Here is a 25,366-nt window from a genome sequence, read left to right on the forward strand (position 1 = left end):
GCACTCTGAGTAACCAACTTTGTCTGTATGTACCTCTGAGCGCATCTTACTGAGATTTCATATCCATCAAACTAAATTGGGTCAAATGATCTGCAATATAAACACCAATATATTTGGTGGTATAAATGCCTAACATCTGTTAGCAAGTTCCACAGTGCTCTCTGCAATGAAGTGTCAGCTGGCAAGACACAATCTAGCCCATTCACTGCTGTATTGAGTTTGTTTTGTTATTCGAAGTGGACTGTTCGATGGGTAAGGAATTGACTGGCTGGACGCAGCCAAAGGGTTGTGATCAATGGTTCTGTGCCAGGGTGCAGGCCGGTCACAAATGGTGTCCCTCAGGGGTCGGTCTTGGGACCGGTGTTCTTCAACGTCTTCATCAGTGACAGACGATGGCATCGAGTGCACCCTCAGCAAGTTTGTGGGTGACACCGAGCTGAGCGGTGCAGTCGATACATGGAAGGAAGGGAAGCCATCCAGAGGGACCTGGACAGGCTGGAGAAGAGGGCATAAAAACCCAATGAGGTTCAACAAGGCCAAGTGCAGGGTGCTGCTGTTGGGTCGGGGCAATCCCAGGTATTGATACAGACTGGGGAAGATCTCCTTGAGAGCAGCCCTGTGGAGAAGGACTTGGGGGTCCTGGTAGACCAGAAGCTGGACGTGAGCCGGCAGTGCATGCTTGTAGCCCGAAAGGCCAGCTGTGTTCTGGGCTGCATTAAAAAGGGGTGGCAGCAGGGAGAGGGAGGTGACTGTCCCCCTCTACTCGGCTCTTGTGAGGCCCCATCTGCAGCACTGTGTCCAGGCCTGGGGCCACAGCACAGGGAGGACGTGGAGCTCTGGGAGCGGGTCCAGAGGAGGGCACTGAGATGGTCAGAGGGCTGGAGCAGCTCTGCTGTGAGGAAAGGCTGAAGGAACTGGGCTTGTGTAGACTGGAGAAGAGAAGGCTGCAGGGAGACCTCATTGTGGCCTGCCAGAACTTGAAGGGAGCATATAAACAGGAGGGGGAACAGCTGTTTGTGAGGGTGGATGGTGATAGGACAAGGGGGAATGGTTTTCAACTGAGACAGGGGAGGTTTAAGATTAGATACTAGGAGGAGGTTTTTCAGCCAGAGGGTGGTGAGGCACTGGAACAGGTTGCCCAAGGAGGTTGTGGATGCCCCATCCCTGGAGGCATTCAAGGCCAGGCTGGATGTGACTCTGGGCAGCCTAGTCTGGTGGTTGGTGACCCGGCACATAGCAGGGGGTTGGAACCAGGTGATCTCTGAGGTCCTTTTCATTCTATGATTCTATGATTAGATGATTCTATGATAATTCTATGAATTTTCAGATGATACTTGCTGGAAACAGCTGTCATTATGTCAGTGGAGAAACAATTGTATTGGGATTGGGTTAAATCCAAAGTCTGCTGGGGCTCAATAATTATCAGGGGGTAGGAACTAGATGACCATTGCCTAGAATGTTGTTGGCATTTCTGCCAGGCACATTTTTAGCTTGATGTCCAGTGAGATCCCCAAGTCACCCTTCATGAAGTTGATTTTCAATCATGGTAATCTATCCATCCATGGTAATCCAATCACTCAATCCACGCCACCACATTCTCATTTCAATTACACTGCTGTTCTTTGTCCGCATACAATGTTCTAGTTCCTCCCACTTCCTCCCACAGGTTGCTTGGATTTGTGTACATTCACTTGAGATTAGTTTTATTTTATCCTTTTCTGTCATTCCTGACGTCTCATGTTTTGTTGTCACCTAATATCTTTTTCTTTCCATCACTGTTAAGCCCTGCTTAATGACATAATTTGCCTTTTCCATCATTCCTAGTAAACATTCACCTCAACAGGTTGACCAGCTTCATGAATGAGATTATTTTGTCCAGCTTTACCAAATGGACCTTGTCTCCCCAAGCAGTTCCTGATCCTCAGAGAGAGTGCTACAGTTGTCAAAGCCTGTCACCTGGACCAGCTATGCAAAATCAAGTGTTGCCCACAGTATCCAAGGCTCTTCACCCAGTCTTTCTTCCGATAGAGTCATGGAAAACACAACCTTGGCCCCCATGTCCTATACCTTCCCCCTCAAATCAGAGTTGTGTAGTTACTCTGAACATGCTCAAGGCCTCCCCGGTAGTATCTTTGGTGTCCACATGGATAATCAGCAGGGGATAGTAGTCTGAGGACTGGACAGACTTCAGCAGTCTCCCTGAAACACCTTATATGCAATGTTCCAACAGAGAGCAAACATCCCTATATGTTATCACATCACCAGAAAACGGCCTTCAGTCCCTGAAGGAGACAGTCTCCCAATGTTGTCACACACTGATGCTGCTGCATGTTTCAGGATTTGCTGGCTCTGAGCGCACCCCAGGGTAGAGCTTCCACTCTTTGCCTGATGTCAGAGGCCAAACCAATTCTGCAGTTGCAGATCTGCTAATGGAGAAAGAGCCATCTTCCTCTTACCAGAAGTTACAAGCACCCAGCATTCTCAATCCTGTGAGCCTCCAGCAGGCAGAGTCCAGCTGATCTTTCTTCTGTGCATATAGAAGTTCAGGCACTTGTCTTTGCAGCATCTCTGTGAATAACTTATTAATCTCTTTTTCATCACCCTTTGTGCCACGCAGCCTGCGCATCTCCTCCCACAGCTCCTTAACTCATCAAAACAGCAAACGAGGGTGCATGCCTTCACTTTTCTTAGCTTCAGCAAGAGACACCAGGCACTCTGCTTAAAAATCAGAGCAATGCAGAACCTATGTCACAAATCATTTTCTGAACTAGGACACCTGAATCTACTTTTGCAATACTAAGACTTCCTTCAAACATTCATGGAATTATTATTTTTTTTATTAGAGAAGATAAACTAATGCTACACAAATATACAATTTTATTAAATAATATTGTTTCATTCTGTTCTGATTTTATGGTTCACAGTATGCCTTGAGAAAAGGTTAAAATTTATAGAACTGAAATAGTGCTCAGGTGATGTAAATCTTTTACTGGATGTGCACAGTCCTCTGTAGTGTTGTGAAAAGAGTTCACATACACATTGCAAGCTTTCTCTGGAGCTGCGTGATCAGGAAACTTGTATTTAATTTTTAAACTCCTTTCCAGCGTTTTTCTTTTGTGCTTGAATTCCAAAATAGTTTTTGTATATTTGTTAATAGTGGTGACAGCTGCAGCCATACAGCAAGCGAAGGAAGCCCAAGCGAGGCTATAAACAAAAAAGTTTATTAGAAATTAGCAGAACATCTTCATATCCAACTTCTTCAACTTTATTTTTGAAAACATGCACCTAAGATTTTGCATTGTTTTATACTAGGGAAAGAGGAGCATAGTCAGAGAAGAAGAAATGCATTTGGTTAATTGCCATCCATATATCTGACTTATAGAATGGACCTCTGTATAACACTTATAACATTCACATTTAATGTCCTTCCTTATAATATCCACTTTTAATGCCTCTGATTCCTCTGTTAATTCTGAGTTCATTATCATAAAGAGGAACTACATAAAAATGAAGATGCTTACAAAATTAAATTGCGCAGCTACTGAGACTAAAAATCTCACAGATGCCACTGACAAATAATTTGTGTCAGTTACTCACAAAGATTAGTAAGAAAAGAGTTAAATAACAGGGTCAAACACTGAAATACATTCCTGAGAAAATACAGGAGATGACTAAAGAGGAAGAAAATGACACCAACTATGAAATGTTTGGAATAACACCATAACAAGACAGAACTAAAAAATGATACTGAGTAACAGTTTACTGAAGATACAGGAAAACTCTAGACTACTGAGTGGGTAATGCATGCTAGAAATATAAAATTATCATGTAAAAATATGGTCACAGTGGAATGAATTAGAGTTTACAGTGAAGAAGTTTAGCAGAGCATTTCTTAACATGGCAAGGTCAGGATAATCAAATGAAATGTGTGCCTTAGTGGAGAAGTCAGTTTAAGAAACTCCTTTTAATATCTTTTCTCCTTCATAGCTGTTTGTTCCTACATCCTTGCTGTAGTTCAATGAACTCATTTGTGTTATTAAATAACTCTTTCCTTTTTTTTTTTTTTAATTTTTTCCCCCTTTAAGTGCTATTTTCAGCAAGGATTAGTTACCAGGATAATCAGATAACCAGATGCTTTGACAGAGTTTGAGTGCAATGGAGTATGGCACACAGATGCATAGGACTAATAGGAGCAAGAAGGCGGCGGATCAGTTTAAGTTACGTTTTCCCCTCAAGTCAGCATTGACTTACGATCTCAAATTTGAGGATAAGTGGAAAAGACCTTGTAGCAAATAAATAGCAAGAATTGGGGAAAGTCAACAGAAACAGGTAGATGTACATCACCATTCAAACTGAACACAAATGGAACAGTAGGTCTACTATGCTGGTATGTAACCTATGGCTTGAGTCAACTGTAGTAGAGAAGAGCTGAAAATGGCAGCAATGAAATCAAGTTTTAGCCTATGAGATGATTTAAAGGTAGTGTATCTGATTCATGTAAAAAGCATTTTGACTGAATAATAATGCACTGTGGGATTAGTAAAAAAATCAATATAATTAATACTATGAAGCACAACTCTTGTTGACCACCCTGTTAAAGCCCTTTGAAGAAGCTACTGAAAAAAAGAAACTGATTATGAGAAAACTTTAAAAAAGTTCTCTTACCAAAGACTGAAAAAAAATTGAGCTCTAATAAGCAGATACTTCTGCAGATCAATGTTGCATTAAAATATACAAAATAAAAAACAGAATTGTTTCCTTTGACAGTAGAAGAAGATACTAATGTAACTCTTCAACTTTTTTTTTTCCCCAGAACTTTTCCTTTTCCATAAACAATTTGGAAAAAAATAAAATAAAAATAAACAAATAAATAAAGAACCCATTGGCTAAGGAGGACCAAGGAAAGAAGTGAGTGAAGTCTTGTTACTGAAAGACCAGAGGATAAAGGAGAGATTGGCTACAGTGGAAATTCAGCTTCAAGAAGTGAATTCAGTTTGAACTCTGCTCAAAGAATAAAGGCAAAAGCATGATCAGAAAGATAAGTGGAAAAGAAAGTGGACTACAGCAACTAGTTCATCTGGAAAAAAGAATTACAGATAAAAGCGCAACTGGAATACATGTTTTTCCATTACTGCTTCATGATGGAAACTTACTACAGAGTAAATCTTTAGAGAGAAAATGGTTTTTCATTTGAGGATGTGTTGATGTGAGAAACACAAGGAGAGTGAGAGATTCACTAACAATATAAACATCTTTCAATCTACCTAAAAAAAGATAAAAAAAGAAATATGGAGAGATTTATTGTCTTAGTTCCAGCTGGAATAGAATTATTTTCTTCAGAGTCTGATATGATGTTGTGTTTTTGGTTCTAGGAGAAAAACAATGTTGATAAGACATCAATGTGCAAACAACTGTGATGCTGAGCCACCTGCTGGGTTAAACCGCAACACTTATTATAAAGTTGTTCAGGGCCACCACAGACTGAGCCTACCCATCAGTAGTGATTATTGTTGCAGGTGCCTCCTGGACCAGGTGGAAAAAAACTCAGGCATTGAAGCCAGATATGAGGAGACATGGGAAGATGTAGCAGGTGGAAGAAGCATGACAGAGGATCAACAGTTTTTGCAGGCAATGCAGTTCTCCAGTGAGTCTGGAGGCTGGGATGAAAAACTGCTGCCACTGGCCTGATCTCTGTTTTCCTCGCTGTTAGGGAGGTGATGTTAAAGAGGATCCAATGGTAAAGTAGTAAAATCTTTTCCTGTGTGTCTGCCTGTCCATGTCCCTGACATGGTCTTAGTGACACTGACCACAAGTGGATATTGGGATAATCAAAAACAGAGTTAAATACAATAATGAATGTCCAACTTTTGTCATTTGTCTTCTTTCCTCATACAGTATCAGCATCTTTCCCTTTTCACTCTCATGAGGTTCTCTCACTCAGTCAGTAGGAGAGAAGTTTTGGAATGCTGGAGTTGAGGATTTACACAAAAATGAGGAAGATCCAAATGTATGCTATCAATAGAGAGACAATATTGCATATAGAAAGAGATAAGAGGAAAGAAACCAGGAAGACAGATGGAAGAAGATGAGGCATCTGTATGTATTTTTTGCTTTATTTTAGATTTGAATGGGGTGACATGACTACCTTTTTCAGGTTGAGTAAAGGAAAGAAGAAAGTAAACTTTGCCAGAAAAAAAAAAAAAAGAAAAAAAAAAAAGAAGCATGTGGTTGATTAGAAAAAAGGCACCACAGGCACCACACATACCATCTTCCTCTACGTCTTTGTATATGCAGGTACCAATGGCTTCCTTGTACGTTGGACAAATATGTTAAGCTACATCATTTCTCATTATTTGAATAGTCTCTGTCTTTGAAGTTTTGACTGGACCCATACTTAAGTACAATGAAGGCACAAGAGAAACAGTTCATACATATTGAACAGAAGCTTCCAAACAAGCTGCTTCTGCTCAGGAAATAGACTCCTGGAGACAACGCAATGTAGAGTGACCTTCAAATGTGATTTCAGTTATTAGGAAGGTGGAAAGTAACAAAACAAGAGACAGGGGAAAAAAAAAAAACAACACTATTTCACTGCAAAATCTCTAGAAAATCTGCATTGTAAAGACATAGCTATAATCTCTTGTTCAGTAAAAATACAATAAATCTTAAAAAACAAAAGTGTGAATGACAATGAGCTGTGATCTAAACTCTCAGAACTGGTATGTAGAGAATTAGTCTGAGTTTTGCCTTTTATCGAAATTAGTTATTGGGCCCCAGCAGACTTTGGATTTAACCCAATCCCAACACAATTGTTTCTCCACTGACATAATGACAGCTGTTTCCAGCAAGTATCATCTGAAAATTCATAGAATTATCATAGAATCATCTAATCATAGAATCATAGAATGAAAAGGACCTCAGAGATCACCTGGTTCCAACCCCCTGCTATGTGCAGAGTCACCAACCACCAGACTAGGCTGCCCAGAGTCACATCCAGCCTGGCCTTGAATGCCTCCAGGGATGGGGCATCCACAGCCTCCTTGGGCAACCTGTTCCAGTGCCTCACCACCCTCTGGCTGAAAAACCTCCTCCTAGTATCTAATCTTAAACCTCCCCTGTCTCAGTTGAAAACCATTCCCCCTTGTCCTATCACCATCCACCCTCACAAACAGCTGTTCCCCCTCCTGTTTATATGCTCCCTTCAAGTTCTGGCAGGCCACAATGAGGTCTCCCTGCAGCCTTCTCTTCTCCAGTCTACACAAGCCCAATTCCCTCAGCCTTTCCTCACAGCAGAGCTGCTCCAGCCCTCTGACCATCTCAGTGCCCTCCTCTGGACCCGCTCCCAGAGCTCCACGTCCTTCCTGTGCTGGGGGCCCAGGCCTGGACACAGTGCTGCAGATGGGGCCTCACAAGAGCCGAGTAGAGGGGGACAGTCACCTCCCTCTCCCTGCTGCCACCCCTTTTTAATGCAGCCCAGAACACAGCTGGCCTTTCGGGCTACAAGCATGCACTGCCGGCTCACGTCCAGCTTCTGGTCTACCAGGACCCCCAAGTCCTTCTCCACAGGGCTGCTCTCAAGGAGATCTTCCCCAGTCTGTATCAATTCCTGGGATTGCCCCGACCCAACAGCAGCACCCTGCACTTGGCCTTACTGAACCTCATTGGGTTTTTATGCCCTCTTCTCCAGCCTGTCCAGGTCCCTCTGGATGGCTTCCCTTCCTTCCACGTATCGACTGCACCGCTCAGCTTGGTGTCGTATGCAAACTTGCTGAGGGTGCACTCGAATTCAAATGCTGACTACTGAACAAATTTGAATGGATTTTCAGTAGCACAACAAAGACATGCATATAGCAAAAATCCCTTGCATACCCCTCTTTCTTAATAAATTAACTATATTTCCTCAGAAGAAATGTTGCAATTGCTTATAGAGCAAAAGTAATGTATTTATGCCCAAGCCTTTTCTCAAAAATTTACATTTTGTCTGAAATGTTCTACACGAAATGAATTGAAGTAAGGAAATATTTAGTCTAAGAGTATGAGGCCAGGAGACTTTTAAGTGATTTATGCAAGACAGTCTTCCTGGAAAACAAAGATACCTAATCTGAGTCTGAAAAAAATGGGTAATCTGATGCATGTGGAAAAGAACCTCTGCTTCATGCAGAACTGTCTAAAGGATGGTAAATGCAAAACTCACATATTTATACATTCTATGCAATAATCTAAGTAGTGAATTTGGAGAAAAAAAACATCTAAATCAGAAGGGAAGTAGGATAGACCCATCCATTATAAAGTAGGTATAAATTCTTTGAATATAGGGTGAAGTGACTGAAATGTAAGGGAAGAACCAAACATAAGCAAATAGGTACCAATAGGACCAGCCATAATCCCATGTGTGAGGTCTCCAGTCTTCAGGACCAAGATTTACAGTCATTTGAAATACAGTTGTGTACATCATGTGAGCAACCATGCCCAGAAGACCTAAAAAATACAATATCATGAAAATATTAGAAAATGCAAGCTGCAGCCATTCCTCACTCTCATCTCTTATCATAGTTGTCTCTTGAGCTTCTGAAGAACATTTTTCAACATATCCAAACTCCATAAGACATTGAACATACATATGAACATACTGGACATTGTTATCTGGCTGTATTTATGTGTTGTGAGTTTATCAATACAATCACTAGTTTGACATCTGCGATGTCTGCTAGTGGAATCTATGGGAATAGTGGAATATGCAACATAAAAGCAGAAAAAGCAACATTAAAAAGCAAAAAAGTTACTTGTTCTCACTCTCTACTTTTATTATTTCAAAATCTACTTTTAGTAATTTAGCCGTGAGCAGGCATCAACCATAACAGTGAAGTCTCACTCAGTTGCGTTGTGCAGGTCACTTTTCCCATAGTTCTATCTTTCAGTGGAAAGATTTTCAAAAGTACAAGTATTGGTTGTACTGGTGCCTCAAAAGCAGGCAGACTTATCAGCATTATTTGAGTAAATGAAAAAGTGAGCAAGTACCTAATGCCTATTAAAAAGCACTGAAAGATTCAGTTGTTAAAGTGGATTCTATTTAATCATTTAATTTTCAAAATTCCTACAAAGCTACTACCCAAGCCTAATGAGATCTCTTTTCCCTCAGCATTTTATTTTCCATCAGTGAACTTCTCTATTGACTTCTGTATTTTTTGCTTCCAGCTATATTTACAAATCCACAAATATCCTGGAAGTATCAAGCAACTCACTGTCTAAAACACCAGATTCTCAGAGCAGTCTGTCCTCCACCAAATGCACAACATCCAATTGATGCATGTTCCCAAAGTAGTTCTGTTTCATAAATTCTTGCCAAAAAAAAAAAAAAAAGAAAAAAAAAAAAAGATAAAAGCAATTGCTAGTCCACAGAGGCTCTCAGTCTAGGACATAACAAGTAGAAGTTGACAGTGACCTGGCTTCAGTAGTCATTACAAAATGGTCTTTCCTGAAATACTGGATGGTGAACCTACTGTTTACCAGAACTATGTCCTTGGAGTTCTCATACAAGGATAAAATTTCACAATAATTATTTTTTTTTAGGGCAACATATTCTACTTCAGTTAGAACATTCATTTTAAGACTTTATTTGGTCTGAGCTAAAGACTGAAGGAAATTAAACCCTGATTTTTCTAAATGTTCGAGTACTACAGCTATTTCCTTAAAATATGTGTTTTCAGTGTAGATTTAGTTATGTAGCTGTTCTTTGCTGCACATCCCATTAGTTTGACTTTCAGTTTGTTTTTGTGTGCTAGAATCAAGAGCATGTTGGTATAAAAAACTACATTTTCATTACAGATTAAAGTGTAGGAATCTTTAAACCATTTTCTTGACTCTGTAACTAGAGTTGGTTCATATTTACAATAGATCATATGTAAATTTAACAGCCAAGACAGATGTTCTTCAATTTTTTAATAAGTCATAAAATGTTTAAAATAAGGTTCTACCTGAAGTAAAGAGTATCCGTAAAAACTTGCTGTGTGAGCCTCCTTAGTACTGTACAAAGGTACATAAGAAATATTAATAACAGTGAATGCTTATGACCATTGACACAAGGAAAATGTACTAGTAATTGGTAAAACTGTCTAAATAGTTAAATTAATCTTGTAAGCGTGTATGAAAGGAGAACTTCTGCTGCTTTAAGTGTATCTGCACTACGACCTTTTTCTTGTGCAATGAAGGATAAGAAAGGAAGGAAGCCATAGACAAAAACATATAGGGACACAAACCTGACAGACAAATGATACAGGAAGCAGCGATGGGAACCAAACTGGAGAGCAGGTAGAAGGGAGGAGAAAGGGAGGACAAGCAGGAAGAAGTAATGTGGGAAGGTACAGGGGTGGGGGTGGGGCTAGTGAAAGAGTATAAATGGGCTGAAGGTGCCTGGTCCTGTATGAAATGGGGGCAGTCAGTGCTTTCGCTGGCAAACCCCATTGCCTGATCATACCAGTCTGTCCTATCTTCTTCTATTTTCTCTCTGAATCTTTTTCTTAAATATCTGCGTACTTGTGCTCTCTGCCTTATGTGCATGTGGACTGCAGATACTGTGCCAGCTGCTAGGGATGTCTGATGTGTGCATGCGTGAAAACTGGTGCTAGCTCTTGGGAGTCAGGCCAGGGGATGAGGCACCCCAGCTGTGCTGTCAGCTGCTGAACTGAGTGATGTTCCTATTGTCAGGTCCTACAAACTTTGAGCCCCAAGCGCCAGCTACTGGAGTCAAACTAGGGGTATGGGCGCCTGATTGTGATACCAGATCCTGGTTTTACTTACCACTGAAACACAATTGTGTGTTCCCCAAACCAACTGCTGGCAAAAACCAGTGTGACTGAGGGAATGTACACGTGTGTGGATGCGACTTTAAATGATTAAGTGCTAACTACTGAGGTCCTCTCAGAAAGGGTGGAATTTAATGCCTCTTACTGGAGTAGGGTTGGGAATGTGGATGCCCCAGCCTGTGACATCAACTACTGGAATCAATGGGGTCCCAGTGCAGCTTCTGGTGTGTGGAGGGTCTTCTACTCCTGGCCACTGAGGCAAGCATGTTGTGCAATCCCAAACCATCTACTGGTGGGATGCTGACTTGAGTGAAGCAAGCATGGGGCTCCATACTGGTGGCTGAAGCCAGGCCATGCATCACAGCCCACGTGCTTGGTGTCAGCCCATGTAGGGCCTGTCCATATCCTCCCCAAAGCTGATGTATGTGGGGAGGGTGTATTAGCCAGCAAACTCCAAGCTGAACCAGCCAGCAAATAATGGTGCTGCAGGTCCAGTCTTGGGCATCAGGAGGGGTTGGAGTTCATGCTGTTATATACAGGGGGACTTATAGCATGGGGTGCACATGGGATGAGTGTCTGCATGTGATAACTGCATTTTCACAGTATGCATTGGACTGGACTAATCTATAAGTAGGAGACCTGAGAAGTAGACAAGGGAGCCCAGGATCTGTGCAGGAATACTGGACAGACAGAGGGTTTGGGCTGGCATGTGGAGCATCTGTGAATGTCTGTGTGCTTGTGAACCTAGGGAGTGCTGTGTATGTGCCTGCACTACTGATTTCCTGCCTCTGCCAGCCCAAGTTGAGAGTCAGCTTTCTGTGTTCATGTTCTTATGTGAATCCTCTGTGTTCAAGTCAGTGTTTTGACTGTGGCAGGCTGACTGACTATGCCACGGTCCTTGGCATGTCTGTATGTGTGTCATGTCACTGTGACATGTACTCAGCATTGCTACTGGATAAGCTTGCGAAAGGACAGAGACATCAGGTCCACGGGCACAGAGATGGGTTCCACTGACCAAGAAAAAGGAGCCAGAGTGATTGGAGGAGGTGGCCATGGTCTTTACATCACTTAGGCTGACTATTCTTTCCTTAGAAATAGACCTGACAATGGATGAAGAGATACAGGTAGAAATATTTCGGAAAAAAGTAAGCTTATTTAGTCAGTCAAAAAAAGTATGCTACTTTACTAAGTCTGTAGATGGGGTTCAAAACACAGAAAATCTCTGATCAATGATAAGAGAAAAATATTTAAAATACTTAAAAATTGTTTCCAGGAGCTCTACTGGTAAATCCCTGCTCAAGAAAGGTTATGCAGACAGGGGTCTTTTTTGAGCAATTAGTAGAACTGATGACTATGAACATTTTTAACAGCTTTCAGGAAAGTCATTCAGAAGAAAGAAAGAAAGAAAAAAAATATTCTACAATGTTCTCAAATTCTCAAAGGTCATAGACAGCAAAGCTTGAGTACCACTCTCTGGCCTATATGGAGCTGAGAGAAATCTGGAAATGTGTAGAAGTTAATTAAAAAGAAGAGGAAATCACCTGTTTCAGGTGAAGATCCCTAAATATTCAAAAACTGTAGCAGCAGTGGCTTTATATTGGGCATGAAGACAACATTTTCATCATTAAGGTGTGCATTACATTTCCTAAGAAAGTCATAGAACCTTTATTACAAAGGTGGGAGTTTTGTTTTGTTTTTTGTTTTTGCTTTGTTTTGTTGGTGGTGGTAGTTAGGAAAAATCTCCAACTTCCAGAATACAAGGCTAGAAAAATAGATATCTTCAAGTATGCAAAGGCATCTTCAGAAAGGAAGAAAAATATTTTTTCCCAATTATAATGACTGGGCTTTTAAAAATCTAGGTTTACTTATCCAACAAATGATAATGGCAAATGCATGAAATATGTGATTATGTTTAAGAGGAAAAAGTATAATGAAAAATCTTTGATTCATGAAGAAAGGAATAGCAATCACAAATAAAAGAACACTAAATCCACAAATATTAGAATTAGGATCAAACCCAATTTTCTCAGAGAAAAGCATCTTGAGATAAATTCATAAAGACATAGGCTTAGCCATCTGCCCATGTACTTGACTTGCAATTTGTGTTTTTAGAAGATATCCCTCAACTAATATAAATCACTTTGGACTCACGACAGTGTGAAAGATGGTGGTATGTGTTCCACAAGAAGTTATATTGCTTCTAGCTTTAAAATGAGTAACTATGAAACACTGTGCATGTTACCAGTAATTTTAGCTCAAGTTTCCTCAGTAACAAGTGTTCGACATAGAATTGCAGAGTAGCTCAGACTGGAAGACACTTTCAGAAGACTCTGGTCTGATCGCCAGTTCTCATTGCAGTCAATGATGAACTCAGACCACATTGCTCAGGTAGTGATATATTAAATTCTTCACCATGAGGACACACAAGCAGTGGAATCGGCTTCCCAGGAAGGCTGCAGGTCTTATAGCACCAGAAGGATATAGCCCTGCTGTGCAAGCTGCTCAAATCTCAGAGGTAACCCTGCTGTGAACAGGGGTTGAACTGGGGACCATTTGAAGTTTCTTCTAAATTGAATTTGTCTAGGATGCTATTATGAGATAGCATTGGATTAAGAACTAAAATGCAGAAAATTAAACACAATTTTATGATGGTTTTCTGTTAAAAAAATGTGATTCTGTTTTATTCCCTCTTATAACTGCCATTCTGACTGGACTATTGCTCATTTTATCCTCAGCATATTGGAAATAGAAAATCAAGTTATTTTGAAGGTTTTTTTTCCTTCAACAATCAGCCAGCCAAATTCAAAATTATAAAGTTAAAACACTGACATTAAAGATAACAAGTACAAATACAAAATAAACTTAAAAAAACATATTAAGAAATGACAATAATATTTTCCAATTAAAAACAGCAGTGTGTTATTAATGTCTCAGTAAATATGGTAATAGTTCACAACCCTACACACTGTTATTAATCTCCAGCTAGAACTCTATCAAAGTTAAATTTTCTGAATATAATAAATTGAAACCCTAAATTGTACCTGCTAGTACGATGACAACTGCAGAAAAGGCGTTGATCTTTAACCCATCGATGACAGTACTGCAGTAGCACATTTCTACTGACATAAGAACAACTCCAGACAGAAGCAAAATGTTATAGAGTAGCTCTGCTACAATAGACAGCCATAAAACCCCTGTAAAATCAAATAAATAGTGCAGAGATGGTAAAAAGTCATTTAGTATTTTCACCATTTATTTTTTCATTCATGTTGTTTACATAACTTCAAACAAAAAGTCACAGAATGGCCAGGGTTGGAAAGGACCACAAGGATCGTGAATCTCCAATCCCTCTGCCACATGCAGGGCCACCAACCTTCCCATTTAATGCTAGACCAGGCTGCCCAGGGCCACATCCAATCTGGCCTTGAACACCTCCAGGGACGGGGCATCCACAGCCTCTCTGGGCAGCTGTTCCAGCACCTTACCAATGTCTGTAAAGAACTTCCCCCTGACATCCAACCTCAATCTCCCGTCCCTCAACTGAAAACAATTTCCCCTCGTCCTGCACTTATCTACCCTTTCAAAGAATTGATTCCCCTCCCCTCTGTAGGCTCCCTTTAGGTATTGAAAGGCTGCAATGAGGTCACCCTGCAGCCTTCTCTTATCCAGGCTGAACAAGCCCAGCTCCCTCAGCCTGTCTTCATAGGGGAGGTGCTCCAGTCCCCTGATCATCTTTGTGGCTCTTCTCTGGACCCTCTCCAAAAGTTCTCTCTCTTTCCTGTACTGGGGGCTCCAGACCTGGTTGCAGCACTGCAGATGGGGCCTCACAAGAGCAGAGTAGAGGGACAATCACCTCCCTGTCTCTGCTAGCCACCCCTCTTCTGATGGAGCCCAGGATCCCATTTGCTTTCAGAGCTGCAAGAGCACACTGCTGGCTCATGTTCAGTATTTTAGCCATCAGGACCCCACGTCCTTCTCTGCAGCGCTGCTCTCAAGGACCGCTCCTTCCAGTCTGTATGGATGCCTGGGATTCCTCCGGCCCAAGTGCAAAACTTTGCACTTTGCCATCAGGTTCACCCAGGCCCACCTTTCAAGTCTGTTTCAGGTCCCTCTGAAAATGGCATCCCTTCCTTCCACCGCACCAACTCCTCAACTGCACCACTCAGCTTGGTGTCATCAGCAAACTTGCTGAGGGTGCATTCAATTCCATTGTCAGTGTCATGGATGAAGATGTTAAGGAGCACCGGACCCAAGACAGACCCCTGAGGGATGCCGCTCGTTACCGGTCTCCAACTGGACACAGAGCCATTGATGACCACCCTCTGTCTGCAGCCTTTCAACCAATTTCTTATCCATCAGATGGTCCATGCATCAAATCCACACCCCTCCAATTTGGAGATAAGGATGTGGTGGGGGACCATGTCAAGGGCCTTGCTCAAGTCCAGGTAAATGACACTGGTCACCTTCCCTGTGTCCACCACTCCATCATAGAAAGCCACCAGATTGATTAAGCATGACCTTCCCCTGGTGAAGCTGTGCTGGCTGTCTCGAATCACACACCCATTCCCCATGTGATCAAGCATGTCATCCAGGATGATCTGTTCCATGATCTTCTCAGGCACAGAGGTGAGACTCACTGGCCTGTAGTTCCCGGGGTCCTCCTTGCTCCCTTTCTTATAAATGGAAGTGATGTGACCCTTCCTCCAGTCATCTGGGACCTCACCTGAGGTTAGAGGCTGTGAGAATGCTATTTTAACATCAAGAAGATGACTTCAAGTTCAATAGATGCCCTAGTTCATTATTCCTCTACTGGCCATGTCGTGAAAGAACTTTTGCACGTTTCTTCTGTATGTGTTAGAATCTCTCAGTTCAAGGTGGGAAAGTACTGTTTTTACACTGAATTGTTACCCCAATCATTAACAAACATATTCCCTTTTAGTTTACAGTCTTTCACCAGACAAGCTCTTTCTATTTGGACAGAGATGCCTTTATGCGCGCAGGAAATCTCCAGTTTTCACTGAGATTCATCTGTTAGTTTATCTCTCTCTAGTTGTTTATTAGTTACATCACTGTTTTACTGTTCATATGCTAATGTCACACAGGCAGGAGCAGGCAGAGTCCTCTTGTGTCCAGACAGTAGCAGGAACTGGCTGGTCATACAAACCTTCTTAAGAACAAGTTATTGTGTCCTTTGACATCTGATTGTATATCCACAAAGTGATTTCATACATATATATATATATATATATATATATATATATACACCAGGTATATATACATACATATATACTAACAATCATAAATTAAAAATAGAAACATTGCTAAGACATGTAGTTGACTAAATACTACGTACTTGTGCATTATATGAGTGGGTCAGACATTGCATGGGAGTTCCTGGGCGAGGTGTATTTCTCAAGAATCTTGGCAAAAGATTCTTTATCTTGGCAAAAAAAGTTGATTTTGTTCAGGAAATTTGAATGATACATTAGCCAGCAATATGGTCCAATAACAGGACCTTGCATCTAAATATTTTTGAATAGTGAGCCATCATTACACACGCACTGAGCACCTACGTATATCACCCCACCTTGGGATGTTCAGCTCAGGAATAGTGAGCTTGATGCATCCCAAGTCTTGTGCACACAGCAGCCATACGTATGTGTGGAACACAAGCTTTGTCTTCCTGTGCAAGGTGGGATGTGACAAGGGCAAAAACCTTTATTTCCATACAGGATTTCACTGCCCTGAGGTATTTTCACATTGCAGTATTCAGGTGCAGAAGTGCTTTCTTAGGTGTCTTAATCTGACTTGTGACCAGTGGCCAATGTCCTGTTCATGGAGGTGTTTCAGTACTGTTTAGTACATCCACCAGTGGTTCTAGGTGTGAGGAGCAATCAGTCCCAGACCCACAACCTACACCTCGTGCTATAAGCATCTTGAATTGTTTGTGAACAGACACATGGCTGCACAGAGGTGAGAAGAGGGGCTAGCCCTCATATATTCAGTCTTTCTGATACGCAGGTAGTTGCAAATCCATATCCAGGCTATTTAGACAAGAGTACTTTTCTGGTATGTATTTGAAAACCTTGGAGAAGACTTTATTCTGGATCAGCCACTTCCTAGGTTGGTCTAACCATTTAAATGATGGGATTAATATTGGAGGGGACTCTCCTCATGGCATATGCAAGCAGATTTTGTGGAAAAAGGAATGGTTCTTTGAAAGGACTAGGTTTACTCCATGCTTTCTGCAGTTATCTTTGGGTTGCAAAACCTGAATGAATGGAAATACCTACTGAGAGCTTACAGGGAGACGATTCATCTCAAGATTAGTCTGGTTCACAGCACATCTCCCAAGTCCCTTGGGATTTAAAGGAGAAAGCAAGTTGCTACCCCATTTATGCTTTATATGCTACCATCCCTGTGTCCTTTCAAGGTAGCACAGTGTCAGTCATGGAGTTCTTGACTGAATTTGAAGGTATGAGGAAAGAGATGGAAAAACTTTAGAAATCCTAATTTCCAGTATCCTTATTCAAAATACTTTTTTTTTGTTTAAGTTGCTATTCAAAAGGAGTAGTTTCAGAGGACATTGACATATACTTTGAGTCATGTGGGCTTCATTTTGAAGTGGAAACACAAAATAAACAATAAAAACTATATGGGATTTTTTTTTTTTCCAAATCAAAACACATTATATTTATTATATTGGTAAATGTGATCAAGAATGTTTTATTTATGTAAACAAAACTGCATATTTACCTCGATCAGAAGCTGGAGTCAAACTGATAAAACTTCTACATTGCTCACCTAAAAGTAATAACAATAATTTTAAAAGAAAATTCTGCATTATTTGGTATTCTGTAATGACCTACGGAAACAGTTCAACAGAAAAAAAAATTACCATAGAAGCACAAATTAAGATGATCAGGAAAACCTCTATTTAATGGTTGTTTGTACATAGTCTCTGATATGTGGATCAATTCCTTGAGATCCTCCCAGCTTGTTTCAGAGCAGAAATAGTATTACCCTTTTATGGGAGACTTAGAGAAAGCCTTTGAAGTGTTTTCCAAAAAGTTACAGCTGTGAAAGCCAGAAATTCAAAATTAACAGTTAATTTGAAAGACTGTATTTCATCCAGCTTATGAACTACAGAATCACTGAGGTTGGTAAAGACATCTACAGCAACAAGGCTGCTGCTCACACTAATTTCTTTGAAGCTTGACTGCTTTTTTATCTGTAAGCTTTGATTTTCAAACCCATGCGACCTCCTGGTCTCCCTGTAGATCCTTTGAACAAAACTCTTAGAATTAATTTTGGTCTGAGAACTGTTCTGAGACCAGAGGATGGGCTTTTTTCAGCTACTAACTGCAGCAAGTATGAACAAAAGCAGCCACAGACAACAGATCAATTCTATGAACCCAGTATCTACAGCAATCTCTACGTAAAGTGGTCTTTTTTTGTTGTTTTCTTTTGAGTGACGGATGCTTTTTGCTCTGATCTTTGACATTAACCCCTTTGAAATTGCGTAACGTACAAGATCTTTTGGCAGAACTCACTCCTCAGAACATATGACTTATAAAATATTTGTATTTTGTTGCACAGATGACAGCTGACTTGATTCCTAGTTCTGTTCAATTTGGCACTCCTAAACTGATCAGAACAATAAGAAAAATTTAACTTCAACCTGAATTCACAATATAAACCCTATTTCTTGAATCAGTTAAGCAGTTCCCATATACAAAGATCCAAAATTAGAGGTTCTCTTACACAGCAATTTCTTCCCATTCTACTGATACTTACGTAGTCAGAGTCAAACACAGTTAGATGCCAGCACTTACAATTCATGAATTCCAAATTCTTTTTTAGGAGGGTGAAAAATAATACTATTCTGCTTTTGTTTATGTATTGTGAGTTCACAGTAAGAAAGTAAGAGTGTCTGTACTGAAGAGGAAATCTATGAAAAAACCTTAGTCTCATAGATTTAACTGGTAAAATGAAAATCTAAATATCTTTAAAAATGCATGTTATGGATTTTATGTTGCTACAGGGCAATCATTCAAGACAAATATAACCTACAGAACTGTAGGGTTTGTAATGGGCCTCTGCAGACCGTCTAGTTCAGTATCCCCTAAAACAGGTTCCTTGCAGCAGGTTGCTCAGATAGGCATCCAGGTGACCATCTCCAGAGTAGAGAACTCCACCACCTCTCTGGGCAGCCAATTCCAGGGCTCTCCCTCACTGCAAAGAACTTCTTCCTCGTATTTGTTTGGAACTCACTGTGCTGCAATTGTTCCCAATGCCACTTGTTCTATCATTGTGCAACATTGAAAAGATCCTGGCCCATCCATGATAGGGGTTATTTTTGCCTAGAGAGTAACAACATCAGAAAATAAAACACTTCCCTGTTATGAGTAAAAAAAAAACAACAAACCTCGATCTGCACGATGGTCTGTCACTTCAAAATTCTTTACAGAATTCTTTAGAAATTGACTGGGGAGTATCCTCTAAGATTCTCTTTTTCAGAGAAGATAAACTTTTATTCTTTTTCTTTTAAAATACATACATGATATTGCAGCAAAGAGGAAATTGACATCAAATAAGTAGAAAAAACTCTGAGTATTTTCTAAAGTAAGTTTTTGTGCTTTTACTCACCTTCCCCATTTATAATTTCTTCACATGAATACCAAATCCCAGCATGAAACTTTCGGTCAACAAACTTGTCATCTCCTGTCTCCCAGATATATTGCACAGCATTGCTGTTGTTGGCATCGGGGCTATTAAAGCGGATGCAGTTATCTCCTTTGGCCTGTCCTATGCAGAAAGGTTTGGCAACTTTTCTTGTCCCTTCACACCAGTAATTGCTACTGAATGCTGTAACAGAGAAAACTAATGAGAGAAAACTGAGAAAAAATGCTGCTGAGGCTCTCTGCCGTCTGTCTGTGCCTGGGGCTGAAACTGGCATCCTCTGGAACTGTGGTATCTGTTCTGAAACAGTAATTTACAAAGCTACATATATATCTGCCTGGTGAAACGTGTCTGCATTTACCATCCTAATCTTCACTCCTCTCAGTGAACTGCACCAGCTTAGCAGTTAAGGCAGAAAGCAGAGACAGAGGCGTAATCAGAAATCATGTGGTAGGAGAGATTAAAGATTTAGGGCAGTGCTGTTCTGTACTAACATCTTGTGAAAGAAATATGAGGAGAAGAGCTAATGAATTATAATTTGGCCCAAGAGTCACAGGAGTAAAGGCACAGAGAACACAGAAGTATAAGAAGCATCACAAAATCAGAGTCACAGAATTGTAGGGTTTGGAAGGGACCTCTAGAGTTATTGAGTCCAGCAGCAGGCTGCACAGCTCAGCATCCAGGCGGGTCTGAAATATCTCCAGAGAAGGAGAATCCACAACCTCACTGGGCAGCCTGTAAAACATACTGGTATGTAATCAGAAAAACAAAATATTTAAAGAAACAAAATACACTCACTATCTCAATCAGCATGTGGAGTCAAACTGATGAAGCTTCTACATTTATCGCCTAATAAATAAATAAAATTAATCTTGCAGTTCCAAATGCTCCTGCAGCACAGAGCATTGAATTAAATTGAATACAGTCATCAATCTTAAAGAAATACTTGAGGAGATGAGAGAATTTCACAGCATTGCATCATTTCCCACCATTTGTGCTGAAAGGAATGAGGAGCAGTCCCTGAAGAACGCTGCACAAGTGCCTAGTCCTCACTCAGTTTGCAGGTGGAGGTGGAAGTATATCCTCATACGCCATTTGTTTAATCCTTCTGTCAGAGGATTTCCACTTTAAGTAGTGCTATGGGATTGATGCACATTCAGCAAAGCTCCTTGAGCACATTTACAGTACAAGCTAAGGCCTAAGGTTTTCCACTCCTTGGCCTTGCAGACTTTTTAATAATCACTGATGAATGGCTAAGCTCAAAGATCTGAACAAGGTTGCTTGTCAGGTAGCTTCCTCTCTTGTATATTAGCAGTTATCATTCAATAATTAGCTGCATTTCCAAATAGAGTTTGTCTTTTAGTCAACTGTAAAGCTGAAGCAAAGGCAGGACCCTGTCTTAAAACACAGTGGTTCCATACAATTGTTCTTTTTTATGAGACTGGTTTACAGATTATTTGACAGTCATTGTATTGGACAACTTGAACAGCACAAATATTGTTGTGTTCTGAGTACAAACATAGGGGTTTTTATCTCTGCAGCATACTCCTTGTACTGAAACTCTTCTGAAATATTATCTGATCTGGAAAAGGGAAGAGTGTAATCAAGATGGAAAATGCTGTTTACTATATATCCCTTGCTTGCACAGGAAGATCACCTAGAAATCATATTATAAGCACTTCTAGAAAGGAAGATACTGGTTTACCACATTTTGGATGATACTTTTGATAAAGCACCTCAGAGAAACTGATACTGATAGAGGCATCAAGAAGTACAAAACCAGCAAAGCCATTAATGACGGTGTGAGGAAAACAGAAGCAGACACACAGGTGGTCCTTGGTGCAGCAGCAGAAATCAGATATAAAGATACTTTAATATGGGTCTCCTTCACTGACTGAGCCCTTGGGAGTATTAATTCTAAAGGGAGACCAAAGAGAGACCAGAGAGCATCAACATAAATTTCAGATGACTTTAGAAGATGGGCAGTTACAAACAACATGTAGAAGCTGAAAACTGAAAACAGAGCCTCAGCTGCTGGTGCCAGCTCCTGTGAGACACAAGGATGCATTGCAGAAGATCCTGCAGATCTCTTCATCTAAGGTCTAGGCTGGGCATGTCCAACCTATGGCCTGCAGCCTCACACAGCCCAGCACAGCCTGTCCTGCAGCTGCCCCAGCCCTGCACATCATGGCAGCAGCTCGGCCGCATAGAGTGGCTGTGGGCACACACCTATCGCACAGAACAGCCAAACACTGGTGTTATTATCTCAGCTGGAACTAGGACACAGGGAGGATGCAGTGCAGTGCTAACTCAAGTTATGGCAAACAACTTTATGCATTCTGATACATTGACTAAACACAGTCCTGCAAATGGCATAAAAATACGCAGCCTTCTTTTCAGTTTTGATAAGGGGATTTGAGAGTAGGTTTCAAGATTGACAAAAAAATCATCAGTTTATATTTGTGATTCCATTTTTGGTTGACATAAATACACTATTTACAGATTTTCAAATGAAGTGCATAGAACTGCAATCAGATGTTCAACTCAAAAATTGATTGTCTCTTTAGCAGACTGTTATAAGATCTGTCTTACCAGAGAAAGATAACCCTCACATCACAATCATGTCTTATTCATGTCATCACTTTTTGAAAGTACACACATTTGTGAACAATTATTGTCAATGATGAAGTACAGGAAGAGTAAAATTTCATCAAAAACCTCTGGCAAACGCCTTGAGGTCTCACAAAGAATTGCAACCACTGCCATTGAATCAGACATGGATTAGTTTCACAGTGATGGGGTCAAATATTAGCTTTATGGTGTTGTTCTCTTTTCTTTAATGTTTTAGTAAAAATATTAAGTTTAAATAAGTTTTGATACTTATATACATTAACTATATTATTTACTTTGCAAGGGCTGCTCTGAAAGTAATGCCTCCTGTTTTATGATATTGATTGATGACATCAGAGGCAGATGTTGGTGAGATGCCAGTAAAAGTTGAACCTTCCCACCAGTATTTCATTACATCTTGTTGTCCTCTGACGGTAGCAGAGGAGAACTCCAACAAATTGGACCCTGACATTAAAGTGTGTTTAAAGCAAAGCTGTGCAACTGGATTCCTCCACATGGAAAAAATTGCAATCGTTAACACTCATCAGTGCTTTCGTAACTTTTATGGAGACCAAACAGTGGATGTGAGCACAGTGGGTGGTGTTTTTCAGCAGGGCTGACAGTGACACTGGGCCACCTCTGCTGGAGCGGCTTTTGAGGAGTGCAACATGCAGGCTCTTGTTCACTGTTGGTGAAAATGCATAGCCAATGGTGGTGACTGTTGAAAAACAGTGTTTTGTAGCTGAGAGTTTGCTTTTTAGAGTTACTGTTCATTGTATCAGTTGTAGTTTCCATGAAAATAAGTAGGAAGAATTACTTTCACAGAGACCTACACAGATAATGCCCAAGACAATTCCTCATCACTCAGTGCAGCCCAGGCAAGCCCAGGATTTCTTTAGCACTGAGACATTTCTTATGGTGATCTCAAAAGAGCTCCAATGCCAGAGCACTGTTTGGGTTTGCTGTTTGTAGCCTACTACAGAGCTGATCTTACACAGCAATTAGAAAAATTGTATTCATCCCTTGTAATAATACACAGCTGAGCAATTGTTACAGGGGTTTATAAATGCCTCTCCTTCGTCCTCAGAATTGCCTGTAGGATGTGTACTCAGGAGAACAATCCCTGGCCCCAGACAATACAATGAAGACAGTTTATGTCCCTTCTGACAGACCTCTTGAGGGTGGGGTGGGTGCATTTCCACCTTGAAATGCCTGTCTCCAGAGCACTTTTGTATTTTGTTCCCAGAAAATTTCTGTACCACATCCAAGCCCTAAGTAAAGATGAGATATGGTTATACATCATGCCAGAGAGGGAGTCAGACACACTACTGAACAGGTTGAAACAGTGCACTGCAGTTTGCTTTAAGCCTATGTATGGCAATGAAAACTGGGCTGCCACTGGTTCTACAATCTCAGTGGTGCATCTCTATCCCTTCTCTGGCTGAGCTGGAGGGGATACCCATGAGTTCAGTGAGAACTTCTATACAAATAGCTGCAAGACTGATTTCTCTTGAAAGTGCAGAAGGACACATCCACCTGTCTCCATGCTGCCCACTGAAAGTAGAAGCTAGACCCTAAAATCTTTGTATTGTAAATATTTTAAATTTTCTGGGTTTGTGTATCACATACACTGAATATGAAAAAAAATATTGTAAAACTTTAACTGCTGACTATGTAAGTTTATATGCATTTTGATTGGCCTCGATCCTGCACTGATTGTGCATGTTTGACAAAGTATTGATTAGGGTGGATCAAAATGCCTATTACTGAGACCAAGCTTCTTCCTGCCAACCAACTTAATTCAGCAAGCTTTTACAGATTTTCTACATTCTAGGTCATCCTTTTATAGTTTCAGGAGGTGTGCATAAACATATGTATATATTTATGGAACTGTATTCCATTCTTACAAAGTCACTGGCAAAATTCCCATGAAGTTTCAAGGGAATAGGATCAGCTTCTTAATGTTTTAATAGTTTTGTGACTTCTTATTGGCTAAAGAACAAGCTACAGTAAACAGACTTCATGTGAAGTTTAGAGTAAATTCTCTGTGACTTTAATCAGAAAAAAAAAAAAAAAAGCAAGACATAACTGGAGACCATCAAGTCTAGACATTTTAGTAGACTTCCTGGTTTATATCTAAGAAGATTTTTGAAACAGAAGAATAAAGGAAGACACTTTAAATCTGTAACAGGAACAAGTGATACAACTGGTCTACTGTGCAGTGATACAGCAGCATACTGGGAACAAATCTATTAAAATGGGAATGATTACACTTTTTGGTCTCTGCTCCAGCATGGGGATCTGGTCCGGAATATCTCCCATACCTGCCAGCTCAGTCATGATATTATTTCTAGTGAAACAGGTAAGCCAATTCCATAATTAATAATTATCAATATAAAAGTGAATATATATCACACAGCATTTTAACCTTCCCTGATGTTTGTTTCAAAAACATTTGATATGACAACTAATGTTTGTTAAAATTAGTTATAAGAAGAAACACTGTCTGAGAAGCAATAGAATGATGTGTTATAACTCAGAGTAAGTCATATATTACAATTTTATTCTATAAAAGCTGGTTCATACAGTGAATAAACCATGTTTGCATTTATTTTTGCAGTCTATTTCATAATGACATTGATGGTTGTTAAACTAGTTTTATTTTTTGAATTTTCTACCAATATATCAATACTGTTGTGAAAATTCTTTATTTTCTACTGTTGTTTCCAATCATATTCTAATCCCAATGTTGCTTAATTTACAGTGCTATCATTTAGCCTTTTAGAAATATACAAAAGGAAGACATTGCTTCTCATATTTGTGAAAGCTGATGTTATTGGTTTTGTTCTGCAAATCAACTTCTAACATCAGGCTAGCAAAACTATTTAGTATTATTACTTCTAATTCTTGGAGTGCTCTAGCAAAATAGTTATTTCTTTCTTATTCTAAATCTATGAGAAATTAAAAGCTTTCTTCCTCATCTGTACTGTCTTGAAATTTGTGAGGGTTCTCAGAATTTAAGGACATAATACCTCAGTGTTCTTCTCTTCATGGAAATTTTCTTCTTTTTTTTTTTTTTTTTCCCCCATTTTATTTATTTATTTATGAATATATACCTTTATTTCAGTAAATTAAACAGATACATATATTAATGTGTTGAAGTTAATTGCAATTCATCCAAATAAAAATCATATGCAAACTTAGGGAAATAATCTGTGAAATAAGTATACAAGGCAATGAGTACAACTGAACAGATTTACTTTACACTGAAA

The 25,366-nt window shown here is 40.1% G+C and overlaps 2 protein-coding genes across 3 annotated transcripts in view; one reads left to right on the forward strand and one right to left on the reverse strand.

Moving 5' to 3' along the window:
• Nucleotides 1–2,607: 2,607 nt before the first annotated feature.
• Nucleotides 2,608–25,366, reverse strand: part of GSG1L2 (GSG1 like 2) — a 51,962-nt gene continuing 29,203 nt past the window's right edge. Inside the window, exons 4-8 of one of the 2 annotated variants that reach the window (XM_085240174.1) lie at nucleotides 19,452–19,670; nucleotides 17,559–17,606; nucleotides 13,844–13,996; nucleotides 8,367–8,478; nucleotides 2,608–3,204 (exon numbers count right to left, since the gene is read on the reverse strand). In XM_085240174.1, the coding sequence (XP_085096300.1) occupies nucleotides 2,949–3,204; nucleotides 8,367–8,478; nucleotides 13,844–13,996; nucleotides 17,559–17,606; nucleotides 19,452–19,670 (788 nt within the window). In that variant the 3' untranslated portion in view covers nucleotides 2,608–2,948. Of the gene's footprint in view, nucleotides 3,205–8,366; nucleotides 8,479–13,843; nucleotides 13,997–17,558; nucleotides 17,607–19,451; nucleotides 22,701–25,366 lie in introns of those variants that run through there. The other variant, XM_031556290.2, reaches the window with a different exon arrangement.
• The window catches only part of GLP2R (glucagon like peptide 2 receptor), a 33,973-nt gene continuing 32,650 nt past the window's right edge, over nucleotides 24,044–25,366 (forward strand). The window contains exon 1 of the mRNA XM_010721176.4: nucleotides 24,044–24,456. Coding sequence (XP_010719478.3) covers nucleotides 24,352–24,456 — 105 coding nt within the window. The 5' untranslated portion in view covers nucleotides 24,044–24,351. The remainder of the gene's footprint in view (nucleotides 24,457–25,366) is intronic.

Source organism: Meleagris gallopavo, chromosome 20 (genome assembly GCF_905368555.1).
Source record: "Meleagris gallopavo chromosome 20, MGAL_WU_HG_1.1, whole genome shotgun sequence".
Classification (NCBI taxonomy): domain Eukaryota; kingdom Metazoa; phylum Chordata; class Aves; order Galliformes; family Phasianidae; genus Meleagris; species Meleagris gallopavo.